Source organism: Crassostrea angulata, chromosome 8 (genome assembly GCF_025612915.1).
Source record: "Crassostrea angulata isolate pt1a10 chromosome 8, ASM2561291v2, whole genome shotgun sequence".
Lineage (NCBI taxonomy): Eukaryota > Metazoa > Mollusca > Bivalvia > Ostreida > Ostreidae > Magallana > Magallana angulata.
The window spans coordinates 28,286,694-28,312,880 of record NC_069118.1 but is presented as its reverse complement, the minus strand read 5'-3'; the positions used below and the strand labels follow the sequence as shown (position 1 = coordinate 28,312,880).

General features: G+C 33.1%; 1 protein-coding gene across 1 annotated transcript in view; it reads left to right on the top strand.

Moving 5' to 3' along the window:
- Nucleotides 1–3,668: 3,668 nt before the first annotated feature.
- The window catches only part of LOC128160231 (uncharacterized), a 53,094-nt gene continuing 30,575 nt past the window's right edge, over nucleotides 3,669–26,187 (top strand). The window contains exons 1-4 of the mRNA XM_052823528.1: nucleotides 3,669–3,871; nucleotides 7,696–7,794; nucleotides 20,589–20,634; nucleotides 20,955–21,046. Of these exons, the coding sequence (XP_052679488.1) occupies nucleotides 7,764–7,794; nucleotides 20,589–20,634; nucleotides 20,955–21,046 (169 nt within the window). The 5' untranslated portion in view covers nucleotides 3,669–3,871; nucleotides 7,696–7,763. The remainder of the gene's footprint in view (nucleotides 3,872–7,695; nucleotides 7,795–20,588; nucleotides 20,635–20,954; nucleotides 21,047–26,187) is intronic.

The window sequence follows — 26,187 nt, the reverse complement described above, 5'->3', positions numbered from 1 at the left end:
ATTGGATTTATTAATTAAACATATAGTTTACCCTAACTCTGCTAACTTTGTTTTCCTTTCAATGGTTCACAACGGCCATCCTTCGCCTTGGAATGTCATCGTTTTAAAAAACTCGCCTTATGACAGCCATGTTTACCTAGTAGCGAGATCTCGGGTGTGTCGATTTACCCAAATGGACCCAAATTCAAGCGAAAAACAATTATAATAAAATCCTCATAATTTAGGGAAATCTGGAAAAATAAAAGCCGAAGGTCCATAACAATAATTAAAATTATTTTTAAGAAGTTGTTTTATTATTATATAATATATATATTTATATTATTTGAATATAATTACATACAGTATATACTTTAACAAATCGAAATAAAATGCTCATCTTTATTTTTCAAAAACAATTTTTAAAGATATACTGAAATAATTTTAATTATTGTTTTGGACCTTCGGCGTTTATTTTTCCAAATTTCCCTAAATTATGAGGATTTTATTATAATTGTTTTCCGCTTGAATCGCCATTTGGGTCGCCATTTGGTTCTTTATCTTTCTTAATAACGGCTAACAACCCCATGAAATGACTAAAACAAGTGATGATATTAGTAATAAGGATTTTATTATAATTGTTTTCCACTTTAATCGCCATTTGGGACCATTTGGGTAAATCGACGCACCCGAGATCTCGCTACTAGGTAAACATGGCTGTCATAAGGCGAGTTTTTTAAAACGATGACATTCCAAGGCGAAGGATGGCCGTTGTGAACCATTGAAAGGAAAACAAAGTTAGCAGAGTTAGGGTAAACTATATGTTTAATTAATAAATCCAATTTTTTAGGCGATTGAATGCTTTTAAAGTCGGATATAATTCCCGAAGCGAGCGACACAAAAACGGCGGCGTAAATCGGAGGTTTTTACAACGCTTGGAACTGTAGCTCTCTGGTTTGTCTATCCGAATTTTTTCAACCAGAGAGCTACAGATCTGCAGCTAATGCTAGGAAAGAAGACAGGAGGATAAGTTAGCGCAAATGCCCATTTGGTTTAAAGTCACAAAATACCATTTCAAATTAATTTTTTTCCCAATTAGGCCTAAATATATTTGATAATGTTGTAATACAAATATGCAAAATCATAACTTCTATCTACATTCATTTTTTAATGTTTTTACAGACGATAAAAAAACATGGGCTTATGGTTTGGTGGTATTGATCCCAAAGCCTAAAAAAGCCTAGTTTTATAAGGTTATCTAATGTCTGGTGCTAATGTCTGGTGCTATATTACCCCTGAGCAATTCTGTCATAACAATCTGGTTGTTTAAATGTTTAAATGCTATATCCGATTTTGGCTGTGAAATTACGGACTTGCATTATATTTTTCTAAAACGTTCAATTGTTGGGATACAATGTGATATCTATTTTAATATATAGTGACCCATCTCTCCACGTTCTATAGTTGATTAAACTCGGTTTTTTTTTTCCATCTCCATTAGACCTTATTTAGACTATGAACTACTCTATAAAAGAAAAAAAGCATTCAAGTTCTAAGAAATGACACTATATGCAGGTTTTGATACTTAAACGCCAGTTTAAAGCAACATAATTCCAAGTATTGAACATATAAATTAAGGGTAACAAATCGATGTTATGTTAAATATACATATTTTTGAATGAGATTTGAAAAGAATTATTAGATTTGTCGATATTTTAATTTTTCAATATCTTGTTTGTCCTTATTTAGGCATTTAACACGCCTTATCCACCATATATCTTCTTTAATATACATGTACGATAAGAAATCATAAAAAAGCATCGCAAACATATGTCTTGCAATATGTATTGTAACTAAAATGCAATTTATTTTTGACATGAATATAATATGTGTTGACATAAGATATATCAATGACTGCCACATATTAAATATTTATTGTGGATATGCAACTGTTTTATGTTAACAGTGAAGATCAAAATATTTTAAAGTATGCATTATAAAGTATTGTTTTTGTCGGCATGTAAAAATAATATGTTGACATGCAAAATATTTATGATAACATGCAGAATAAGTTGCATTTAAAGATATTTATCTTGCATTATACAAAATAATACTATATAGTAAGCTTCATGTCGACACAAATGCATGTGCATATAAGTTGTTTTAAAAGTCTCATATGGACAGTTATTTAAAATTTCTGAAGTTTTTAAAATTCGTAACGAATAATATTTACTTTCATCTCAACAGAAACTAACAGGACTAAAATCTACATGATCCAGCACTAACCAGTTTATCAATCGTTCGAAACCTTCAGCAGATTAAGAAAAATCACGAACTGCGAGAAAAAACTATGATGATGTTAATCTCGAATTTGCATAGGAGACGATCTAGCTGTTTCTTTAACTTACATACTAAAGTACATTTATTTAACAACAATTTAGTCTACAATTTCCTTCATTTTTACGATCAATTTATAAATTTGATAACAGAAAGGTGTATATTAATAATTAAATGCTTTCTTTGGTGATTAATGCGGGTCAATTATATGAAAGTGACGATTGTTGCAAAAAAATAAATAAAAATACACAACCCGCGTAAACGGGTTATGTCATTTTTTTTTCTGCAAAAAGCAGGTTATGTGAATTTTTTCTTCAATATAATCGCTTCCTTCATAACCCGCATGAATCATTTAAAAAAACGTGTTGTTGCTTAGATATGTTAAGTAGATAGATGTAAACATGGTGAAAAAAAAATAAATTGGATTTTGCTTGTTAAAAGTCAAATGTTGGTATTATGATGGCATATTTCTGCCTCCCCCCTTTACAAGATGAGTTAAATTAATACAAACATGAAAGAAAAGTATGATTATTAACATGCAATCTGTTTAATTTGTGTTAATGTGGGGAAAATCAAGATGCATATCATTTCTTTTTTGCTTGAGAAATTATCCTACTAACAGAAATAGTCTGTTGGATTGCCTTTTTTGCTTGATTTGAACATTATTGATGCAATTGCAAATCTATTGTTATCGGGTGAAGTGAATTAATTTTGCTTTTACTGACTAATACTTGTACTTCTATTTTTGCCGCTGTTTATAAATTTATGGACGAACCATGCAAACTAAATCAGTTAATGTTGTATGAAACATTGTTCCATAGGTACTAATTCATGTAAATACTAGTATCTAAATTATCAATCATGCTGAATGCCAGTTTGTAATAATTAAGGCAAAGGAAGTTATAAGAACTCTTTTTTAAAATCTTAATGAAATACGTTTGGAGACTATGAAAAATCATAAAATGAAGAATAAAAATAATTACTGATATACCGTCATTGAAATCATGATCGATCTGTTTTTAAATATATCACGCATTCGTGAAAATAACAGGAAGAAATCTTAGCAAAAAATATCACAACAAATATGCCTAGCTGTCGACAAAACACACGAATCATGTGCCTCATGGATTTGAGTTGAAAAAATAGGGGACAAAGTAAAATTCAATCCGATCCTATACACTTGATGACAAAATACTTACAGCTGCTACAGTGTTGACTTGTAATCCGTTTGAAACTTTTTTCATTAATACCCAATGGTATGCATTATGTTTTTTCATTGGATATATCTATACATAACTTACGATATAGCATTACTTCTAGGCAAAACTTTTGCTAAATAGTGACACCGTTGAGAGTATATTATTAAAAACAAGGACGTTAAAAACAAAGTGCTGAGGCCATTAAAAACTTCTGAAGCGTAACGTACACTATCACGACATTCTCTTGTTTTAGTTGAATTTAAAACCAGGAAGTAAAAGATTTTATACAGTTTACAGAAGTCATAACACTACAAGGATTTTTCAAGTTATGGCGATTGTGTATAAACACACCATAATATGTAAGTATTCTTTGTTTCCTACACTGCTTATCTATATCTTTATCTGACTAATAAACTCAGAATAAATATTTCTACATTTTATATGGTTTCAACCTTTCAATCGTTCATATATCACCGTGCATAATTCACTGTTTAATTATAACTTTTTTTGGACTTTACTTTTAAAATTCAACATCTGTTTTGTAATATTTTCTCACAGTTTATTTCTTACAAAGTTACTTATTTATTAGTGATTGACACTTTTTGGACTCTATATGTGATTTCAAAGAGACAGTGTCATGTCTCAAGGACTTCTAATCTCTTAAAACAAGATTGTGCCATTATCAGTTTTTCTTTCTTGGACATCAAAGACTCATTGAGTTTATTTAATTATTTTATATCTGTGAACCTTTCACCCAGCTTACTTATGTCATCACCTGTCAATTTATACTCATTGTTCAGATTCTTATATTGTCAATCCGCAGTTTGGAATACGGCGGCCAGACTCGGCCACGTCCGACTCACCCAGAGTCTTGAGTCCGGAGACCACTACTGGTCATATCCGACTTGTTTGAAACATGTCTGTCTGTTAAATTGTTATAAAGTTGCCATCGCGCGTTCATTCGCGTCCAATAAATTCAGAATGATCCTGCATCAATTACTTGTTTATTTCTCTGGAACTGTATACTGGTGAACCTTCGGGAATACGGCACTCCTACCCTTTGTTTTACCTTACGTCATACAGCGCGCCTACACCTCATACTTTGTACCCTTTACGCCAACATTCCCCACCCCGTCCGTACAGAAGAATTACATAGCCCCGTAAAATCTACGCGGTCACACATGTAACGCATGCATAAAAAAATTGTTCGATCATGATCGGCTTTTAATATTTTAAGGCAATTTCAACATGTATACGTATTTTAAAATAATTTTTTAAACTTACAGAGGTCCAATACATTATATGAATTAAGGATAATTGTAAATATAACTGCAATATTTAAACGCGCAAATGTGTGTGAAACATTGTGCCGGATAATTATGCCAGTGCCAAGGTGGCATTTTTGCACCCGCTTAAGAGGCAGTGTCGGAAAAATTCATAAATACAATATGATAGACCATTGTTTAGAAAGTATATAGCCAATTTTATTTTAAGTGTGAACTGACAGGTGAGATATTTACCTTTAAAAATTAGTATCCCATAGGAAAACGATAATTCCCATAGGAGAAATGATTCTCCTACAGGAAATATTGACATTCCTATAGGACTTTCTAAAAATTCTAGAGGAATTATATTTCCTGTAGGAGAATGGTATTTCCTGTGGGAATTTGATTCAGATAGGCAGTTTTCCAATTCAAAACTAATATCTCCTATCGGATTTTATCAAATCCTGTCGGAATTGAAATTCCTGTAGGAAGTTCTTGTATTCCGATAGAAAATTTCAAATTTCCTGTAGGAATTTGGTCTTTCCTATGGGAAAAACTATTTTCCTATAGGAATTTATTTTTGAAAGGTAAAGTTGACAGGTGAGTTACGTTGATAACAAAGGTGGTTGTAAACTCTTTAAGCAATGGTCTATCATGTGGTACATTTGAATTTTTTTATATAATATTATGCAGCTTAGACGGGTGCAAAAATGCCACCTTGGCACTGGCATAATTATCCGGCACAGTGTTGTGAACGGATATTAAACATTTGTTTTCATTATTATGCTTAACTTGATGACCCCTTTGTTCAATAACAACAAAGGCATCTCTTTGCAGTTTTACAAGCTGCTTTCAATGTCGACCAAAGTAGTGAATCTTCATAAGGGAGAATACTTTTTGTGAGATTATCATTTTTCCTTTTTTTTGAAATTGCTGATTCAGTATCTAGCGTCAGATATTTTTATTTATCTGAAGTGGTACTGGCACTGGACCAGTTATCGGCTAAAATTAACGTTTTTCCCACCTATTTCCTCACTTCTTGATATTTTTGGACAACACTTTATCCATCTGTTAGATTATATCATTATTTAGAACTCAAAAACATCTTGTTTTGTGCTTTTTAGCACGTCCCGAATTTGCCGAGTTTTCACGATTTACTGTACCAGTTATTGGCGTCATGTTTGTTCAAAACATGGTCCCCAGGGGTAAGGTGGGGTCATAATTGGAGGGGGGAGGGGTTCGATTTTTACGGAGGAATATATGTATAGTGAAAATATCTAAAAACCTTCTTCTCAAAACTATTTAACCAGAAAAGCTCAAATTTGTGTGCAAGTATCCTCAGATAGTGTAAACTCAAGATTGTTCAAATCATGACCTCCTAGGGTAGGATGGGACCACAAAGTGAGGTTCAATTTTACACAGGAACATATAAAAGAAGTCTTTTATAATCTTCTTCTCAAAAACTATTAGGGAAAAAACCCTTAAATTTGTGTGCAAGCATCCTCAGATAGTGTAAATTCAAGTTGATCCCGGGGGGTATGATAGGGCCACAATGGTGGATGTTAAGTTTATACATGGGAAGATATACCAAAAAAATCATTAAAAATTTGAAAGGAAAAAGCATTCATCCTAAAAAAAAAATCTAAAACCTATGTGAAAGCACAGATTGTGCAGATCGAAATTTGATCATAATTTCCTGGAGATAAATAAGGCCACAAAAGGGGGGGGGGGGATTAAATAGGAATAAAGAAAAAAAAAATAAAACAACAAAAAGGGCTTGGTGATATGTGGATAAAAATTGACAGATTTTTTAAAAAGCTTTTTGTTTAAAATCTACAGCTATACCTTATTGTCAGGATGTTTCGAATTTGATACTTTTATGCGCATTAAGCGAGTTATGGCTATTATTGCTCAGGTGAGCGATATGACCCCTGGGCCTCTAATTAATGTTTACAATGCTTTAGTAAGACATTTCTAATAGTCAACCAAAATCTGAGTGTCAGTCGTGGAGTTATAAGCGAGTTACAGAGCCCACAATTCTTGTTATTTAAACAAGGCTTAGGTCATATTTCAGTTTACATCTGAAAGTTAAAAAGAAAATTCTAGGGTGTGACGTAAAATGAAAGTGTTTATTTCTGCTCCATGCAACACATACAAATGTTGGCTATGGTTGAGGGCAAAGCTGTTTTTTTAACCCCTCCCCCATCTCACGTATGAAATATTGTTGGGTACAAAACAGAAGGAAATTTATTCGTCCCGAGGGACTAACATAGCATACTCTAGTTTCCTTAATATTCAAGGGCAACAATTTTTGTGGATAAAGTGAAAATCACAGTTTCAAAGATACGTAAATTTGTATCCAATGATCCTATCAATGCAAAATGTTAATAGAAATTGCACTTCAATTAGCATTTAATTTCGTAAACATAATTATCAACGAAATCTTGTATTTGTATATTGGTATTCAACGACTTTCGATGAAACCACAGTAATCAAAGTTGCACCACGATACAAGAACTTGTGTTTTGTAATATGAAAAAAAAAACCCACCAAAAAGCCTTGAAAAACGAATTGCCATTTTTTGTCATCTTCGCTAGCCTAGGGTTTTTGATCCCCGGAGTGGACTGAAAACCCTTGGCTAGCTAAAATGTTATTTTGTAAGATCAACGTAGAATTAGTGAGCTCGTTTTTGCGCTCAGTCCATTTCCTAAACTTCTTCATCATCAAGCGGTCTTTGGTGACATCCTTATCTTTTTACCTTTTTGTGTATAACTTGCATAATTTATGATATATCATTACTTGAAGGTGAAACGTTACTAGTTATATAAAGACACCGTTGAAAGGATTGTGAACAATAAGGAAGTAAACCCAGGATAATGACTATTAAAGCTTACTGTATCACAATTCTCTTTCCTTAGTTGATTGTATACCAGGAAGTAAATGAACGTATACAGAGACCCAAACACTTACAAGAATTTTTCAAATTATGGCCATTGTGAATCAATACACCATCATATGTAAGTATTTATTGCTTTTTTCCTACTAATTGTAATTATAATTTCTAACATCAACTATAGATGAACTCAATATTTCTACATTTCATAACGATACAACTTTCCTTTGTTCATACAACGAATGCACCAAAATTATGTTCATGATCGGCTTTACAATAATTGGGCAAAAAAAAATTGTTCATGTAGTTAAATCCAATCTTTAAACTTTGAAAAGTTATTACATTATAGGATACAAGGATAATTGAATATCAATGCAATTTGTAAACGCGCAAATGTGTGTGTGTGTGTGTGTGTGTGTGTGTGTGGGGGGGGGGGGGGGTTAATAAACTTTCTTTTCATTCTTATGCTTAAAGTAATGTCACCCATGTTCAATAACAACAAAGATTCCTTTATTAGACAACTAACTTTATTTACACGTTCATCTCAATATAAATCAAAGAGTGAATCTTCATACGTGGAAAATATTTATGAATTATCCCTTTTCCAATGTTTGAAAATGCTGACTCAGTATCTAATGTCGGTTGTTTTGTTTATCTTCAGTGAAATACTCAAGTGGAAAATTCTCATAAAATTTAAATCTGCATTTTTATCCAATGTGTTGCTCTTGAAATAAAAGATATTAAATGTTAAAAATATTCATTGATCTGATGAGATCATAAAATTAATACATATTGTTTCTTCGATAAGAAACCATTACAATAATTTTAGAATTTTTAATGTGTATCATATTTTATGTTGTGGTCTCTTAAAACTAATAAGTACTAAAGAGGCATGATCACGATTTGGATTAAAATTTGTCATTCCGTTTTTAATGTTTACAATGCTACAGTAAGATATTTCCGATATTCAACCAAAACCTGAGTGTCAGCTGTAGAGTTGTAAGAGAGTTATAGAGCTCACTTTTACCAGTGTGTTGAACCGATGTTAAAAAACATGACACGGGCCTTGTTAATATAGCAAAGAATTGTATGTTCTATATCTTGCTTATACATTGTAACTCTACGAGTGACACTAAAAATCTATGACAATGTCCCTTTATTGCTTCACTGATCATACCTCCATGCATCTGAATATAAAAGTTGATTAAAAATCCAGCTCAAAAACATTACTTTGTTTCGGTTTCATTTTAATTGTTTAGTATGAAATGATTATTTTTTTTTTTACTTTGTCTTAAAAAATAAACGTACTTAGAGAATAGGTTTATGAAAAGAAAGATTTTTTTTCCTTATGGTGATTAGAAGACAAAACAGTATAGTCACTATATAACACAAAACATTAAAAATGTATGAAAACCGGATGTCACATATAATGCATTACATCATAGGTCATTCAGTGTTAAATTAAGAGGGCAAAATGTCCATCAAATATATATCCATGTAGGAATCAGACATTAAGACCAGCAGTTGATATTGCTTTTATTGTTGGGTCATCTAGAGCGTGTTCCATTTAAGAAAAGAAATTAATTTATCGTGTTAATATTTAGGAGGACAAAAATTTCAAGTCAATGAAGTGGTTAAAGAGGTTTTGCAGGTCTAACACAAAATGTTATTATCAGGTCAATTTATGTTTTACTATTGTCTTGCATAAATTCATTTGCATTGTAGTTAATACTATCAGAAAGAGTACACAATGTATCAAGTGTAATTTTTCTACATATATGTAATCAAGACTGTAAAGAGGTCACAGTATTTGTCACATATCGATAGGTGATGTATGTTACTTTTTTGTCAATATGGTGACAAAATGTTATTTGTGTAATACCAAGATTAGTTTATTTTCCCCTCGACTACAACTATTTCTATAGGAAAGGTATCCATGCAGCACATACAAATGTCGACTGTGGTTAAATGGCAACACTGATTTTATCTAGCTCCACTCCGACCCGGATGAAAATATTGCCCAAATCAAAAGAGAAAACAATCTATTGGTCCCAAGCAAGTAACGGAATCAATGTTGCACAAAAACATAGAGAGTTTGTGTTTGCTTTTCAAAATCAGAGTACTGAAGTACCGACGGGAGTTGATTTTATCGATTATCATTTATTTTAAAATCAACTTATCTTGCGTGGCAATTAGTTTTTAGTCTGTATTCAAATTACACACTTTTTTTTATACTTTTTTATAATACAGTATGAATTTTAATTAGACTTTTCAGACTAGAATTTAGAGAAATTCCATATAAATCATGTTGTGTAATACTCAAAGATAGATTCTAAACTAGGTATAATTATCGAAACAATTCTAAAAATTGTATGGATCCAAGCACTATTAATATTGAACTCCACTCTCGTTCAACCAGACGCTCAGCTGTCTCCGTTAATCACCGACAAGCAAGAGATCCTCTCTGTTTGTCGGAGATTTACGGAGAGAGCCAAGCGTTTGGTAAAACGAGACTATTGTATTAAACTCTGGCGTAGGAATACATGAGACTACAAAACTATCTGAATTGCTCGTAATATATTAATTCTGACTATTTTCAAAGTGTTTATAGATAAGTTTCCTTGAAAAAACAATGATTCAGCATACATTACATCGAATTTTTCTATTAAATTCAAGAACTAAGACTTGTCAGCGGTGATGATTTGTGCTAAGGTCCAAACACTGTTTCACTTTCGGTTTGCCAGATTAACTGCATAGGAGAGTTGATTAAAATAAACTCCCAAAAAGCGTTTAAAAATTAATTGCCGTAATTTTTTAATCTCAGCGTAGAATTAATGAGCTGCTCATAATTTGAAATTGCATTTAATATTGCTTGATTAGAACATTATTAATACAAATCCATTGTTATCGCGATCGGGTGAATTAAAATGAAGAATGGATAAATTTTTTCAAATATATACGCATTCCTAAAAATAATTGGAAGAAATCTTACCTTAAAATCGTATGCATTCATGCTTGTCATTTACAAAACACACAAATCATGTTATTCAAAACATGCTAAGATATATCTTACTAAACGCAAATGAAAAGAAAAATTGATTTGAGTTGAAAATATAGTGGACAAAGTGAAATTCAATCTAATCTTATACGCTTGATGACAAAATGATGACAGCTGACATGGTGTTACCTCATTAACAAATCCGTTTAATACTATCTTATTTTAAATTATACCTAATGGCACGCATTGTGTTTTTTCCAAAAGATATCAACTACATAATTTACGATATAGGATTACTTCAAGGTAAAACTTTTGTTAAATAGCAATATCGTTGGTTGCATATCTGGTACCATAAAAAAGACCTTTAAAAACTTTCTGAAGCATAACTATCACAATGTTCTTATTTTGGTTGAATTTAAAACTAAGAAGTTAATGAACGAATAGAGAAATCAAAACACTCTAAGAATTTTTAAGTTATGGCAATTGTGTTTGAATACACCATAATATGTGAGTATTAATTATTGTTCCTTTCCTATAACTTGTCGATTTAATCTGTCTAACCAACTACAAATACACATGTAAAAACTCATTTCTACGGTTCATACTAATAAAACTCTTTATCGTTCACATAAATAATGCATGCCTCAAAAATATACTTATGATCGGTTTTTACCATTTTTAGGATAAAACAAATTGTATACATAATAGAAGTTAAACCAATTTTGTAAACTTTCAAATGCACAGTACATTTTAGGATTTAAAGATACATGAAGTTGTTAATCAATGATTAATGCAATATTTAGGCATGTAATTGTTTGTGTACCGATATTAAACAATTGTTTTTATGTAATATAATGTCCATTTTGTTCAGAATAATATAGGACGTGAATCTTCAGAAGGGGAAAGCAGACACGTACATGTAACATCGTTTTTGAAAGTTGGAGGGGGATGCAGCCATATAAAAAAACCTTAAAAAGTAATTCCCTGATTAGGAAAACCCTAATCTATGGCGATGGTGAGAGGATGGGGGTGGGAGGGATCTCTTTTACTTTAATTCAATTCCAGTGTTTTACTTCCGTATATAGTTATTTCGATTTTTTCCCGATATTTTTTTACATGCATATATGCAGATATACCCGCCCCCTTCCTTCAATGCTTGGGAAGAATATTTGTGAGATTATCTGATGGTTAAAATTGCTGATTCAGTGACTAGTGTCAGTTGTTTTTTTTTTATCTGAAGTAGAAGATTTTAAGTAAGATATTTTCATAAAAATTTCAATGTGCTTTTCCCCCGATAACGTCAAAGAACACACGGTGGGCGTGACCGGAAAGTGGGGATGCTTACTCCTCCATGACACCTGACTCTACCGCTAAATTTTTTGTAGAGGTCCGTATTTGCTTTGTTCCTGTTTTGTACTTTTCTTTTAAACTTTTGATTTAGAACACTGTTCCTTATCACCGCATTTCATCCAATGTATTGCTCCTTAATTAGTTAAGAGACATTGAGTGTTAAAGCTATTCATTAATGAAATGAGATCATAAATAAATATTGTTCTTTCAATTAGTAAACTTTACTATAATTTTCAAATTTTGTAGTGATTGTTATATTTTATATGCTTCGGATTCACAAATCTGAATAATATCAATGCTACACTAAGCATGCATCTGAAAAATACTTCATTTAGTTTCATTTTAGCTGTTTAGTGTCGTGACATATTTAATTGAAACCCTAAAAAAACCGCAATCCAAATTGTAAATTTCATAAAGATTCTTGGAAAAGTTTAAACGTTTCTGGAACGCGGGCCTTTTTGTACGGATATTTTCAATTTGTCCAATTTTGTTGATGAAAAAACACAGTAATATCTGGTATTTGCTTTCATATGGAATAAAAACAATATTCATTTTTTGGCTATGCTTCGGTAACAATATAAAACAATATAAATGACAGCTACCTATATTAATACGTCGTCTAACCATTATGGATAATCTAGCTTTGCTGGTCACCCCCCCCCCCCCCAAAAAAAAAAAAAAAACAACAACAATTCTTATATCATCTAGGAAGTCACTTTAGTTTTAGGTACATATTCATATTTAAACATATACACGAGATCACATATTTTGTTTGGGAATATCAATAAGAAATATATTGTTTGTGTATTGATTATATATTTTAAATAAATAAAGAGACAATAAGTCACCTTTATTCATAATTCTATTACTTAGTATTACGGATGCTTGAGATGACTTTTTATGTTATATCAATATTTAGACTAAAGGTGAATGAAAAGAAGTATTTCTTTTAAAGGAATGATCGTCATGTAATACCATGGTCAGCTCTGTTAATGTAATGCAAATGCATTTTAGTATCTGAAAACAGCACGATAGATGAGATCGTCGCACCGTTTTGTTGATTTCCGAAATAGCATTGCATAAAAAAGCTTCACTTTTAGTATGCTAATTTTACTTCCGATTAATATTCTTTCGCATGTGAAGAAAAAACGTGATTTAAACATTATGCTTGTAATTGTATAAATGTATTACCTTCAAGGCAAACACAGTAGAAAACAGTTTAAGAAATTAACATGTAATTAAACATTTACATTAAGTTGTCATTACATAGTAAATAAAGTAGTGCAGGATGCAATGCATACGAAAATAGTAAAATTGGCTGGATGCCTCAGATCGACACAACTGTGATGACACAATGAAAGTTTTTTTTTATCTTTACTGTGATCAGTAATAGACATAGCATGGGTACCATAAAACATATATTAATGATAAAAACAGTATGAAGACCGAAAGTCATATTGACGATTACATTAAAGGCCATTATATGACGTAGGAGAACAAAAGATCAATCAATGACATTTGCATACAGAAAACAGGACACTAAGATCATCAGTTAATACTGTTTTCACAATATTGAGTCACAGTCTTATATTGATTTTGAGCTTTTGCATGGAAAAAAGTCTGAACTTTAAAAAGTTTGAAAGGAAAATCTACAAGGTCATATTATAAGATCCCGGGCTAAGTGGGTAAAAGAAGGAGAGAAACCAAGCAAATATTTCTGCTCATTAGAATCTCGCAACTCTCTTAACAAAACTATTAAAAAACAGACAACAGTTATACTATATACGATCAATGCAGTATCCTTCATCAGGTCAAAATTTTTTAATGAATATCTTTTTTCTTGTAAAGATTCAGATCTTCTAGATATTAATCTTGAAGATATAATAAAAAAAAACTGACATTCCAAGGTTAGATGCATCTACTTCATGAAGGCAACATATCAGAATGTGAGATGTGCAATGTGTTGAAAAATATGAAAAAATAACAAATTTCCAGGCAATGATAGTTTTACTGTTGATTTTTTAAAGTTGTTTCGGATGGATTTCAAACATTACATAGTTTCTGCTGTAAACCATATTTTTGCTTTTAAAAAAGAGATCCCTATATCACAAAGACTAGTAATTATAACATATTTACTAAAAGGGGACAAACCCAGACAATTTCTGGAAAAAAAAAATCCTGGTTTACTTGTGCTTATAGATATTGAGAAAGCTTTTGATTTCATATCTTGGAAATCTATTTAATATATAAAGTTTTGGAATATTCGGGTTTTGGGGAAAATATGATTACATTGATAAAATTTTTAAATACACAGATGAAAGCATCAATCTTGCATTGTGATTTCCTTACAGAACAGTTTGATATATGTAGAGGATGCAGACAGGGGGATCATATTGCTCCATATTTATTTATTCTATGTGCAGAAGTTTTAGCTATTATAGTAAAACAAAATACAAGTATAAAAGTTATTGTGGTTAATGGTAAAGAACTTTAGATATCCCAATATGCGGATGACATAACTTAAGTACATGTACTTGATGGTTCACAAAAATCACTTTTTGCTGCACTTGACACTGTAGTTTTTTCTACTTTCTCAGGACTAAAGATCAACAGGTCGAAAACAAAAAAATGTTTGGATTGGTTCCAAAAAGTTTCTCAGCAAGTATATCACCATACAAGATAGAAACTAGTGTGGGGATGACAACATTTAAAGAGGGATTTAGAATGCTAGAAATTAACAATTTTTTAACGTCATTAAAATGCTCCTGGATTAGGAGACTTTTTAAAGATAATAAACCATGGTTGGATATCTTTTTTGAAATCCATGGCAATGACGTTACAAAAAAAAATGCTTGATTTTGGTGACAAATATATGCATAATACTATAAAACATAGAAATGTTTTCTGGAAAGATATATTTCAGTCATATTTACCAATATTTCAGGCTTCGGATAACAGAATATATAAGCAAAAAATCTTTTCTATGCCAGATTGGTACAATTGTATACAAATACATGTGATGGTAATAAAACAATTTAAGTCAAATTGTGGTATGAACATTGTGTAAAAATAGTGACTTATTGAATAATGATGGATTTTGTTTTATCACAACATGATTTTGAAAAACAATTTAGCTTGACAAATGTTTGTACAATGCAATTTAATAGTGTTATAAGTGCAATATCTTAGTTTTTTAAGACCATACAGAATTCTTCCAACAAATTTGAAAATGAAGTTATCAAAAGACTAAAAGTGCTAAATATAAACAAAAAATACAATATAATCTGATGGCTATTAATTAAGAAATGAACTCAATGTCTACCCAAGTTATACTCGTATAACCTGGGTTGGGGCAATTTACGCTTTATAATCCGCGAAGTATAACTTGGATAGATATTGAGTTCATTCCTTATAATTTAATTTTCTAGAATTTGCGGTACAAATTGAGTCCGTTTTACTTTTAAAAATGATATAAATCTGTTCAAAATTCAAACGTAACGTCAAGTGAATTAGTACGTTGGTGCATTGTGACGTGTCTTGTGACGTGCAAACCAGGTTATACAAATTTAACTAAATTTTTCTATCCAATCAAATGCCGCGTTTCAACCAGAATTAAATTATATTGTTATATTATATTAACTTCATGTTTGAATAAATTGATATTTTTTCAAGAATTGAGAGTTTTTGTTATATCAAACCAACTATAACTTTTTTAACACAACAACATTCAACGTCAACAAGCATAGTCCAAAATTTGGAATTGAAGGTGAGGATTTCGCCACTTGGGCCTCCTGAATGAATGTTTAAATATTAGTATGATTACACAATAATCAGGCAGCCCACCGCCACATGGTGGGGTAGGAGCCTTCAATTCTATACCACTGTAGCCATAACTCCTAAACATAGATATTCATATTCTCCCCTTCAGGTCTTGACACAATTTAACTTCCAGAGTTTATGACACTAGAAAGTATCTGCTACTCCCGTCCCTAACAAAATATTTTGATGCTCCCTGAATATTAAACAGAAAGGGGTAGTTTCCTAGTGTTCTAGCATTTTCCATCCACAAGCTGAAACCTCTTTCGCAGCTAACCTATTGACCCTATTTTTAGCTTGCTCCATCGACCTAGGCTTCTGCGAGTACCTCCATGTAATTCTGGCTAAATGAAGGTCCAGACAAGCTGACAATCAGAAAAAAATGATGCTTTAAGTCTGATGTCCCACTTGATTCTCTACAACAATTTAGACAATTGAACTTGGCCTAAATCGTTGTCAACACAATGCATCATGTTAAATTAAGGAGCGTCTTGCAATGTAGCCAGGTACCTTAACGTCTTAGTCATGTCGACAAATTTTAAACCCATATATTTATGCCACCATAACTCATTTTCCATGCTTTTCAGTCTAAGACTTGTTCCCCCAGGTCGTACTCTTGCTTATAGGGCTGTACGCTTTATGATTGAAGAACCAACCAGCCAAACACTTGTAAGAGTAAGCTCTGAAATGTTAAGGAAAATTAACAGAGAGGTGAAAATTGTGTGAGTAGTGACCTTATGTATGTTTTAAAAGCACTAGATTTCCACCAGCAAACTGATATCTTGTCAAAGGTTTCCCCCAAACTGACAGAACAAAGGACCTGACAACTTTGGTCGTATCTGCAAAAAAACTTAACATACACTTCTCGGGGCAAATAAAGAAGCTATAAGAGTTAAGCGCTATTGTTGTCTATTTCCCTAATTGGTCCGTTTTGGAAGACTTAATTGTAATGGTTAGCTGGTTGTTCTCCAATCTTACATCATTAATAACAAGTATTGAATTATGATAATTACCCTTAGTCAATACTATTTTCCCTACTCTAAGGAAGGCAAAGAAGCCGGAGTATATGCTGCAGTGAATAATGTAGATTCATAAGTATTAGAACAAATATTGCACAATGCCCCAACAGTTATACCAAAAAATTTGCTCTGTAATTGGAAGCCTACTATCTGCTTTTCCCTTCAATCTCCTAAGCCCATCTATCAATTTTGAAACTATGAAACTATTGGCTCTGTCGAGATAACCATTGATTTTGCATTGGTAACCAATGGCTGCAATGTAATGACAGATGAGCTATAAAATTGACGATATGTTCTAGCGGAGGTAGCCAATGATTCGAAATTTTAGCCTTAATTAAAAAAAAATGTTCAAATGCATTCAACCCTGTGCTATATGCAGATGTTGTATTCGGCGATTGTATTAACAATCTCGATGCCTCACCTGCAAGCTTAGCCTCCGAAACTCTAATGGGATTGTCTCCGGATCGTTCTTCGCCAATGGTGCCAATCGACGAAACATTTCCCATTGTTTGCGAGAAATAGCATCTGATACAGAATTATCTACGCCAGGAATATGTTTAGCTTTAAATGTAATATTAAATTGCATTAATATTAAGACCAACTCCCTGAGTAGGGACACGATTCTCTTGGACCTTGAAGACTGTGTATTAATAATGCTTATTAAAGTATTGTTATCAGTATAAAACTGGATTTTCTTACAACTGAAGTACCTAGTCAATGTCATTACTGATACATGTAATACAATGGGAACCAACTCAAGGAAAGTAATATCTCTCATCACTGCTTCACTCTCCCAATCAAATGGCCATTCAAAATACATCCAACTATTCTGAGAAAAAAAAACCCAACCACAGCCAAGACCAATAGATCCTGCACTATCAGTTTACAGCTGTAACACACCAATAGATTCTGCACTATCAGTTTACAGCTGTAACACACCAATAGATCCCGCACTATCAGTTTACATCTGTAACACTCTCGAAATGACCCATTCCTGCTGTGGAAAGAAAGTTATCCCATTAAAGTTATCCAAAAAACCAAGCATAAATATGTCCTCCCCAACTGCCTTAGATATCCTATTCTTAAAATTTGGATTAGCCACTCCAATTTAAGCAACATAAAATAATTAAATGCTCTGCTGCCCCTAACAGCTTTACTAAAGAAGTTTAATTTACCAACTAATGATTCTAGTTCCTTCCTTTTGACTTTTTTATATCAATCAACATTTTTGATAAACCTTTTAATTCTAGAATCTTTGATGTAGGAATTCTAATACACCTTTGGATAATATCAATTTCCAAACTAAGAAAAACAAGACAAGTCACTGGACCCTGTGTTTTAATATCTGCCAATGGAATACTTAATTCATCGCATGTTTGCTTAAAATTGTCCATCAAATTCCTACAATCTACAGTTTGTTTTAAATCATGTTCTAACGTGGATAAACCTGCCTTTTCTTTAACAATCCACCACAAAAATGTTAAACACTTATCAAATATAGCACATGATATTGAGCAGCCGGTTGGTAAACACTTGTCAATGTAGAATTGATTCTTAAAACTTAAACCCAGCAAATCAAAGTCCCCTGGATGTGTTGGTAACAAACGAAAAGCATTTTTGACATCCACCTTATCTAACTCAGCTAAAGGCCCTAACATGGCTATCATATCAACAATTGTATCAAAAGCAGTATATTTGGTGTGCATGAATATAGATTTATAAAAAAGATTAATTCCCTGTGATGGAGGGTATGACAAATAAGTTATTATTCTCAAGCCACCACTAGATTTGGGTAATAATCCTACAGGGGAAATATGAATATTTGGCATTGGGGGACGTGAAAAAGGACCCATTACTCTTCCTTCTCTAATTTATTTGCATTCCATATTTTGTCATCTAACTGGGCTTGGAGTTGGTCAGCTGATAATGAATTATTTGAAAGAACACTAATTGAAGGGCCTTGATAATTATGCATGAAACCATATTCAAAACCTTGAAAATTTTCTTTAGCAACCTGTCTTATAGGATACTTATAGGATACTTGTCAAGATATATAGAAATATGCGAAACATTAATTGGGGTGTGACCTAGGTCCCATAAACCTAGGCCTGGGGGTTGAAAATCTTGGGGGTCTTGTAAAATTGGCTCCCTGTGGTCTAAATCCTTGTTCATGTCCTAGCCTTGCTGCTTGTCTTGGGCTAAAAAGGGACTGCCTATTTGACACATGTATGGACATAGGACAGTTAATCATGCAGTGGCCTTGCCCACATTTAATACAACTGTGGTCATACACACATTGGTTTTTAAAGAAGAATCCCTGGAAATTAAAAGTGTAGGACTTATTCCCATTGTAAGCCCTGATGCTGAGGAATTTTGCTGCCCACCTACCATGTACATAACCCATAACTCTGAGTAAACTGAAGCCCAAGATTTTGCAGGATTCATTGCAATTTTTACTGTATTGTTCATCATACAACTTCCAACCTGCCGACCTATCAGCCCCTGTCCTAACATCATGCATATATTTCAGCATGTCTTGAAATTTGCTTACATGGACAGATGTAAATATACTTACAAAGATCAAGAATGCATCCGTCCATTTTTCAGTGGAGATAATTTTAATTCAGACCTTGATTAACTGACCATTTGACCATCATTTCCAACAACAAGGACAGCTTTCAATAACTGTATCATCAATGTTAGAATTTTTCAATAACAAGGCCATATCTACATATTTTCCTTCAATAATTTTTATTCGTAATGATTCGCTCAGACTGTACCACAAAGAAAATTAGTGTGGTGTAACACCTACCGTTTCTATGCAAAGAGTATTTGACACATTAGTACCTTCAGCCTGCTCCATTGGAACACGATTCAAGGTCTCTGGCGCATCCCTGCTGGCCCTATCCTTATTCCGTTTTCCGTGGTTTTTGCACAGCTCGTCTTTTGCGTGCACGTCGGCCTGCGGCTGACTGGGTTTTTGTTTAGGCATTCATAATTTTTTACAAAAGGGCTGAACAACTGAAATAAAACAGTTTAATTGCCATTTTTAATTGAGCATTCTCACTAATTATAAACTTTAACGTGAATTTAACAATTCAAACGATGGCCGCATTGCATATCCTACCATGTATCAATCAAGAGCGAATAAATCTGTAAATATCTATAAATCAAATAGTCATCGGCGAAATATGATAATATAATGATGACTGTAAAGTTAAAATCAACAATTTGTTTGTGTATAATTATATTGTTAAAGAAACTGACAAATGATAATTAAAAAAAAATCTTTATCCACTGGAGCTGGTCAAAATAGAAAAAGAAAGGACAATTGACGGATTGATTATCAACCGTCAACAAAATATATTTCCGGAATGTCAACATTTTCAGAATATTACAATGATAGATTTTGAGAGATTAATTATGTATGTACAATGTACATTTTAGCATTGTTAATAAAAATTGCTTTGATAACGCCACATATTTACAGACAAGCTGAAATATGTGCAATTGAAGAAACCAAAAAAAAAAAAAGAAAAAAAAAAGAAAGAAACAACAAACAAACAAACAAACAAACAAAACAAAACAAAAAACAAACTTAAAAAGATACAAAAGAGAATGTTTTCCAATTTTCAAAATAATGATTTTTTTTAAATATTTGATCAAACGTTGAAAAATGTCTGTTTACATTAACTGGTTTTTTAAAACTGTAATTATAATTTTTTTTTTTTGTAGATTTCTATTTAGTTATACATGCTACAACGTCCTTGTATATCAATAGGTAAATTAGTTAAAGATATAAATCTGACTTGACAACACAATATGTTAAAATAATGTATATTGAATGATTTTGATTTATTAATGTAACTTTGGTCGTTAATTGATAGTATGCAATTAATTAAAACTAAAAATTGCTTTTTACCCACAAGCCTTTGTTAGATTTTGTTATTCTTTATGTAATACTCGCCATTATTATTTTTTTTAATAATGATTTTGTAAATATTCTTCTTAGATTAACGAATTGGTTTATAGAAACGTAAATCATAAACATGAAGATATATTTCTATGGCAGATAATCATTAACATTGTTTCTCTTTTTAGAAACCTTTGTTTAGAGAGAGTTGTACGATTTATAGATCACCAAGACAAATGTAGGTTTGAATCAAGTACCGCCGAGGATATTTTACAAGATGGTAGGTTGTTAAATACATTGGTATTAATTGTCGCATAATATTTTGAATGTTTATTTGGTCGTTACACGTATATAATTATTCTCTGATTACTAACCTAATAGATGTGTTGGCTCAAAATACTGATGATATAACTTTCGAATCATTACCAAATTAATTTTGAAAATTCAGTTAATTTCATATTGAAATAATTTCTTACGCGTATAGTAGAGTGACAAAAAGTCGCCTATATTTCGAGTTTAATGGACCGGCATACCTCACGGATGAGAGTTATATTTCTTAAAATTATCACCCTCTCCAAACATTTTTGCATGGTAGAGGTTTTTCAAGTCGAATGTTATTTTTAATGAGATAAAAATGAAGATTTGAGTGTTTTTCAATGTATGTTTTTTTCACGTTGTTGTCACTATTATTCTTTATTATAAAGAATTTTAATTAAGATATTTTTTTCATAAAATAGTACATGTAATTGTTGTCTAAATGTCCGATGCAAGTATATTTTTTTAAATATTCGTCATGTAAGGAAAACAAACATTGATCGACTCAAAAGTCTGATATTCATTAACTATTTAACACCAGAAGGATTATTCATGCGATAGTGGTACATGCCTTGTTAAAACTATGATTAATTATAGGGATAAAAACATCGTATATAAAGACACTAATGATTCATAGACAATATACACAGTGAACTGATGACAAACCTTTAAAAAGAATATGTTTTCTTACGTAAATCGACATAATGATAGGACGTACATGTATTTTCCTTAAAGGGTACTTGCAGCCCAGCCGATGTGGAATTTTTGTCAAAAAGTTATTTACCAGAATTTAATGCAAAAAATTGCATCGAAATCGATGCAAAAATAACGGAGTTACACCACTTTAAAGTGGCTATTTTTACCTGCTTTGGGAAATCTAATCAAGAGCTAAAAAACAGAATTAGGCGATAACGAGGCTTCAGCGGAAGTGACGTCACGAGGTCAACAGGAGGGGAATTTCTTTACAAAGCTATACAAATTAAATTCAATTTTTCAGCCAGAATGATTGATATAGGTCAGATGTTTTGACGTATCTAGTTATTTTAAGTATTGAAGATTCAGAAATTTGTATCCGTAATTATTTATTACAGTCATATTTCTTTTTAAAGGATTTTATAATTTGCTATTCTCGTTGCCTTTTTACCGATGAATACGATATCTTAAAACGCTTGCATGGGCAGATTTGTGTTCATTTTCCATTTTTTGCTTACATAATATCCTTTCACACACGAGTGATCCGAGACAATGACACAGGTAAACAGGCAAACTAACGTAGCCACTGCTCCAGACACACGCCGTGCATCTGGGGTATGCATACACATGGTTCACGAGTCTGGTGAACAAAGAGAGGGTTTCACACCTCTAGACTGGTAAATTGCTTTGTGTATAATAAGCTACTCAACTGTTAAAAAATAAAACAGAAAAATAAATTAGAATGTGTAAAATCAAGCATTCGTAAGCTAAAATATGTGTATAGTCCGTCAATCAGTGATGAAAGAATCGTGAATGCGACTATCAAAAAGTAGACTTACGTTCGAAATAAATGCCTCCCCCCCCCCCCCTCCCCACTTTTTCTCGCACCAAATAATTTTCTTAAATTTACATAGTAAAAATTGAATTAACATGGAGTTGCCCCCCCCCCCCACTTTTTTGGTAGTACGTAAAAAGGATTAGGATTTTGAAGATTTTTGGAAACTGCCATTTCCTTTCTTTTGTTTTTCTATTTGCTTGTCAAGATTTTTTGGATGAGTCTGCCCCCCCCCCCCCCCCCCCACTTTCAAAATCGATGCTACGTGCCTGATATGTATTATCAATATCATTAATCAGTTGATAATGTCTCGGAAAAATCATTCGAAAGAATGACAATATTTACAAAATGTTTTGCTTATAACAATAGTGCTTTGATTAATTGTCATTTTGCTACATATGCTGTGCATTTATATGCAAAATGTGTTACAAATTTGACTAAATTCTTGAAGCAAATAATTTTCCGAATTCGGCATTTTTGTTCGATAAAATACAGGTTTAAACTCAAACAACAGTATATTTAGTCATCCAGAGTTGATAAGGAAATAAAACAACAGAAAAAAATGTTCACAATGCAAGAAAACGAACAGTTACAGCGGTGTTGACCCCGTGACGTCACAGTTCATCTCGCGCCAAATCGGCTTGATTCAAAACTCGTTCAGGTGTGAAATCGGGTTTTCCCCAAACATCTTGAAAACTACTTATGCAATCGCTGTAAAATTTTCAGGATGATGTTTTTACACATTGATCTCCATTATATAAAAAATTGACCGGCACTACAGGCACCCTTTAAGGTGTTAATGGGCACTTCCATGTTGTGACGTATTGCTGAACAAAATAAACAATAAAACCAAGGCATTCAGAAGTTGGAGTTCTATTCGCTTTTCGCTATTCACTATTTGAATTGCGAAAAGAATTCTGTGCATGGTCGGTTCGCTATTCAAATACCCGTAAACATGCTAATAAACGTAAATTCAAAATTTCATATAAACTTCCCTTTTTAAGTGAAAAAAAAGTTTTATAGTAAAAATTACTTGCTGACCTAACCTGAACATTGACATAATGAACACGAACAGTAAGAGGCTTCGGTAGCCTGGCGAAAAATGCGACATTTCGTATTATACCGTTATAACGGGATTTCTTTCAAGGGGTGTTAGCCAGCCCCTTGAAAGAAATCCCGTTATAACAGTATAATACGAAATCTCGCATTTTTCGCCAGGCTACCTAAGCCTCTTACTGTTCGTGATCATTATGTCAATGTTCAGGTGGGATATCTTTCAAGGGACTGGCTTACACCCTGTAACCCATATTTGGGCCTTTATATTTGGTGGGGATAGGGCCCTGGGACTGCCCAGACGACTCTCAAAAGGAATTGGGTTTACACGACCGGTAAAAGGCTTAGTTAGCCCGGCAAAATTAGAAAAATTCGTACAATACAATTACGATTGGATATCTTTCGAGGGGCTGGCTAACACCCTGTATCCCATTTTTGGGCCTCCATCTTTAGTGGGGATGGGGCCCGGGACAGCCCAGTCGACCCTAAATAGAAATTTGGTTTAAACGGCCATTAACAGGCTAAGATAGCCTGGCGAAAATAGGAAATTTCGTATAATGCAATTATAATAGGATTTCTTTCAAGGGGCTGGCTTACACCCTGTATCCCATATTTGTGCCTTCATATTTGGTGGGGATATGGCCCCGGAGAAGTCCAGTCGACTCTCAAAAGGAATTAGGTTTCCACATCATTAACAGGCTTAGCTACTTAGCTACACCCTGTATCCCATATTTTGGCCTCATATCTGGTGGGGATATGGCCCTGGAGAAGTCCAGTCGACCCTTGGGAATTGGGATTACACAGCCATTAACAAGACTGGAAATATAAAGAAATTTCGTATAATACAATTATGATGGATTATCTCTGAAGGTGCTGGCTAACACCCTGAATCTCATTTTTCGGCCTTCATATTTGGTGAGGATTGGGCCCTGAGACAGCCCAGTCGACCCTCAAAAGGAAATGGGTTTACACGGCCATAAAAAGGCTAAAATAGCCTGGCCAAAATTGGATATTGCGTAAAATACAATTAAGACAGGATTTCTTTCAAGGGCTGGATAACACCCTGTATCCCATATTTGGGCCTTCATATTTAGTGAGGATGGGGCCCTGGGGAAGTCCAGTCGACCCTCAAAAGGAAATGGGTTTACTCTGCCATTAACATGCTTTGCTAGCTATAGGCATGCAAAAATAGGAAATTTCGTATAACACTATTAAGATGGGATATCTTTGAAGGGGCTGGCTAACACCCTGTACATGTATCTCATATTTGGGCCTTAATATTTGTTGGGGATGGTGCCCCTGGACATCCCAGTCGATCCTCAAATGGAATTGGGTTTACACGGCCATTAACATACTTAGCTAGCGTGGCAAAAAATGTGACATTTCGTATAATACAATTATAATGGGATTTCTTTCAAGGGGCTGGTTTACACCCTGTATCACATATGGGCCTTCATGTTTGAAGAAGATGGGGCCCCGGGACAGCCCAGTCGACCCTAAAAAAGAATTGGTTTTACACGACCAGTAAGAGGCTTAGCTAGCCTTGCGAAAAATGCGACATTTCGTATAATACAGTTATAATGGGATTTCTTTCGAGGGGCTGGCTAACACCCTGTATCCCGTATTTGGGCCTTCATATTTGGAGAGGATATGGTCCCCGGGACAGCCCAGTCGACCCTCAAAAGGAATTGGGTTTACACGACCAGTAAGAGGCTTAGCTAGCCTGGCGAAAAATGCGACATTTCTTATAATACAGCTATAATGGGATTTCTTTCGAGGGGCTGGCTAACATCCTGTATCCCATATTTGAGCCTTCATATTTGGTGAGAATAGGGGCCCTTGGACAGCCCAGTCGACCCTCAAAAGCAATTGGGTTTACACGACCAGTAACACCCTGTATCCCATATTTGGGTCTTCATATTTGGTGAGAATTGGGCCTCAGGAGTTTATAGGACCGGGAATCATTCTTATCCGTTTAGTACCACGGAATCCAGGAATAAATAAAGATCACTTTGATTGGAGAAAGAATTTAATTATTATTTAAATGCAATTACATGTACTTCCACCAAGCTTGCTGATATCTTAACAGAATATAAAATGCTTTGATTGTGCTTTCATATCGCTGAATTGGGAGACATTTTCTTTTGTTTTAGATATCACAAATTTAATATATTTCTTTCCTACTAGCAGTTGAAAATTACTATTTACTCAACAGCTATAAAAAGAATGAGGCTTAAAAACAGAATTTATGATAAGTTATAACTTTGAAGACTTTTATAATTTATAAAATAAGTATTTGCTTATCAAGATATCGGATAATTCTGGCACTCAGTTTCAAAACAGATCATAAGTGCCTGATACATGTATATACAATTTACGACAGATTCAGACTAGGAATACTGTAAACGTATTATATTTGGCCTGTACGATATTATGCAAAATTAGTTTTTGAACAAGTTGGCGTGGATTTGAATTAGTGTATTCTTGAATGTGACTATTCTTATACATATATGCATGATATTTGG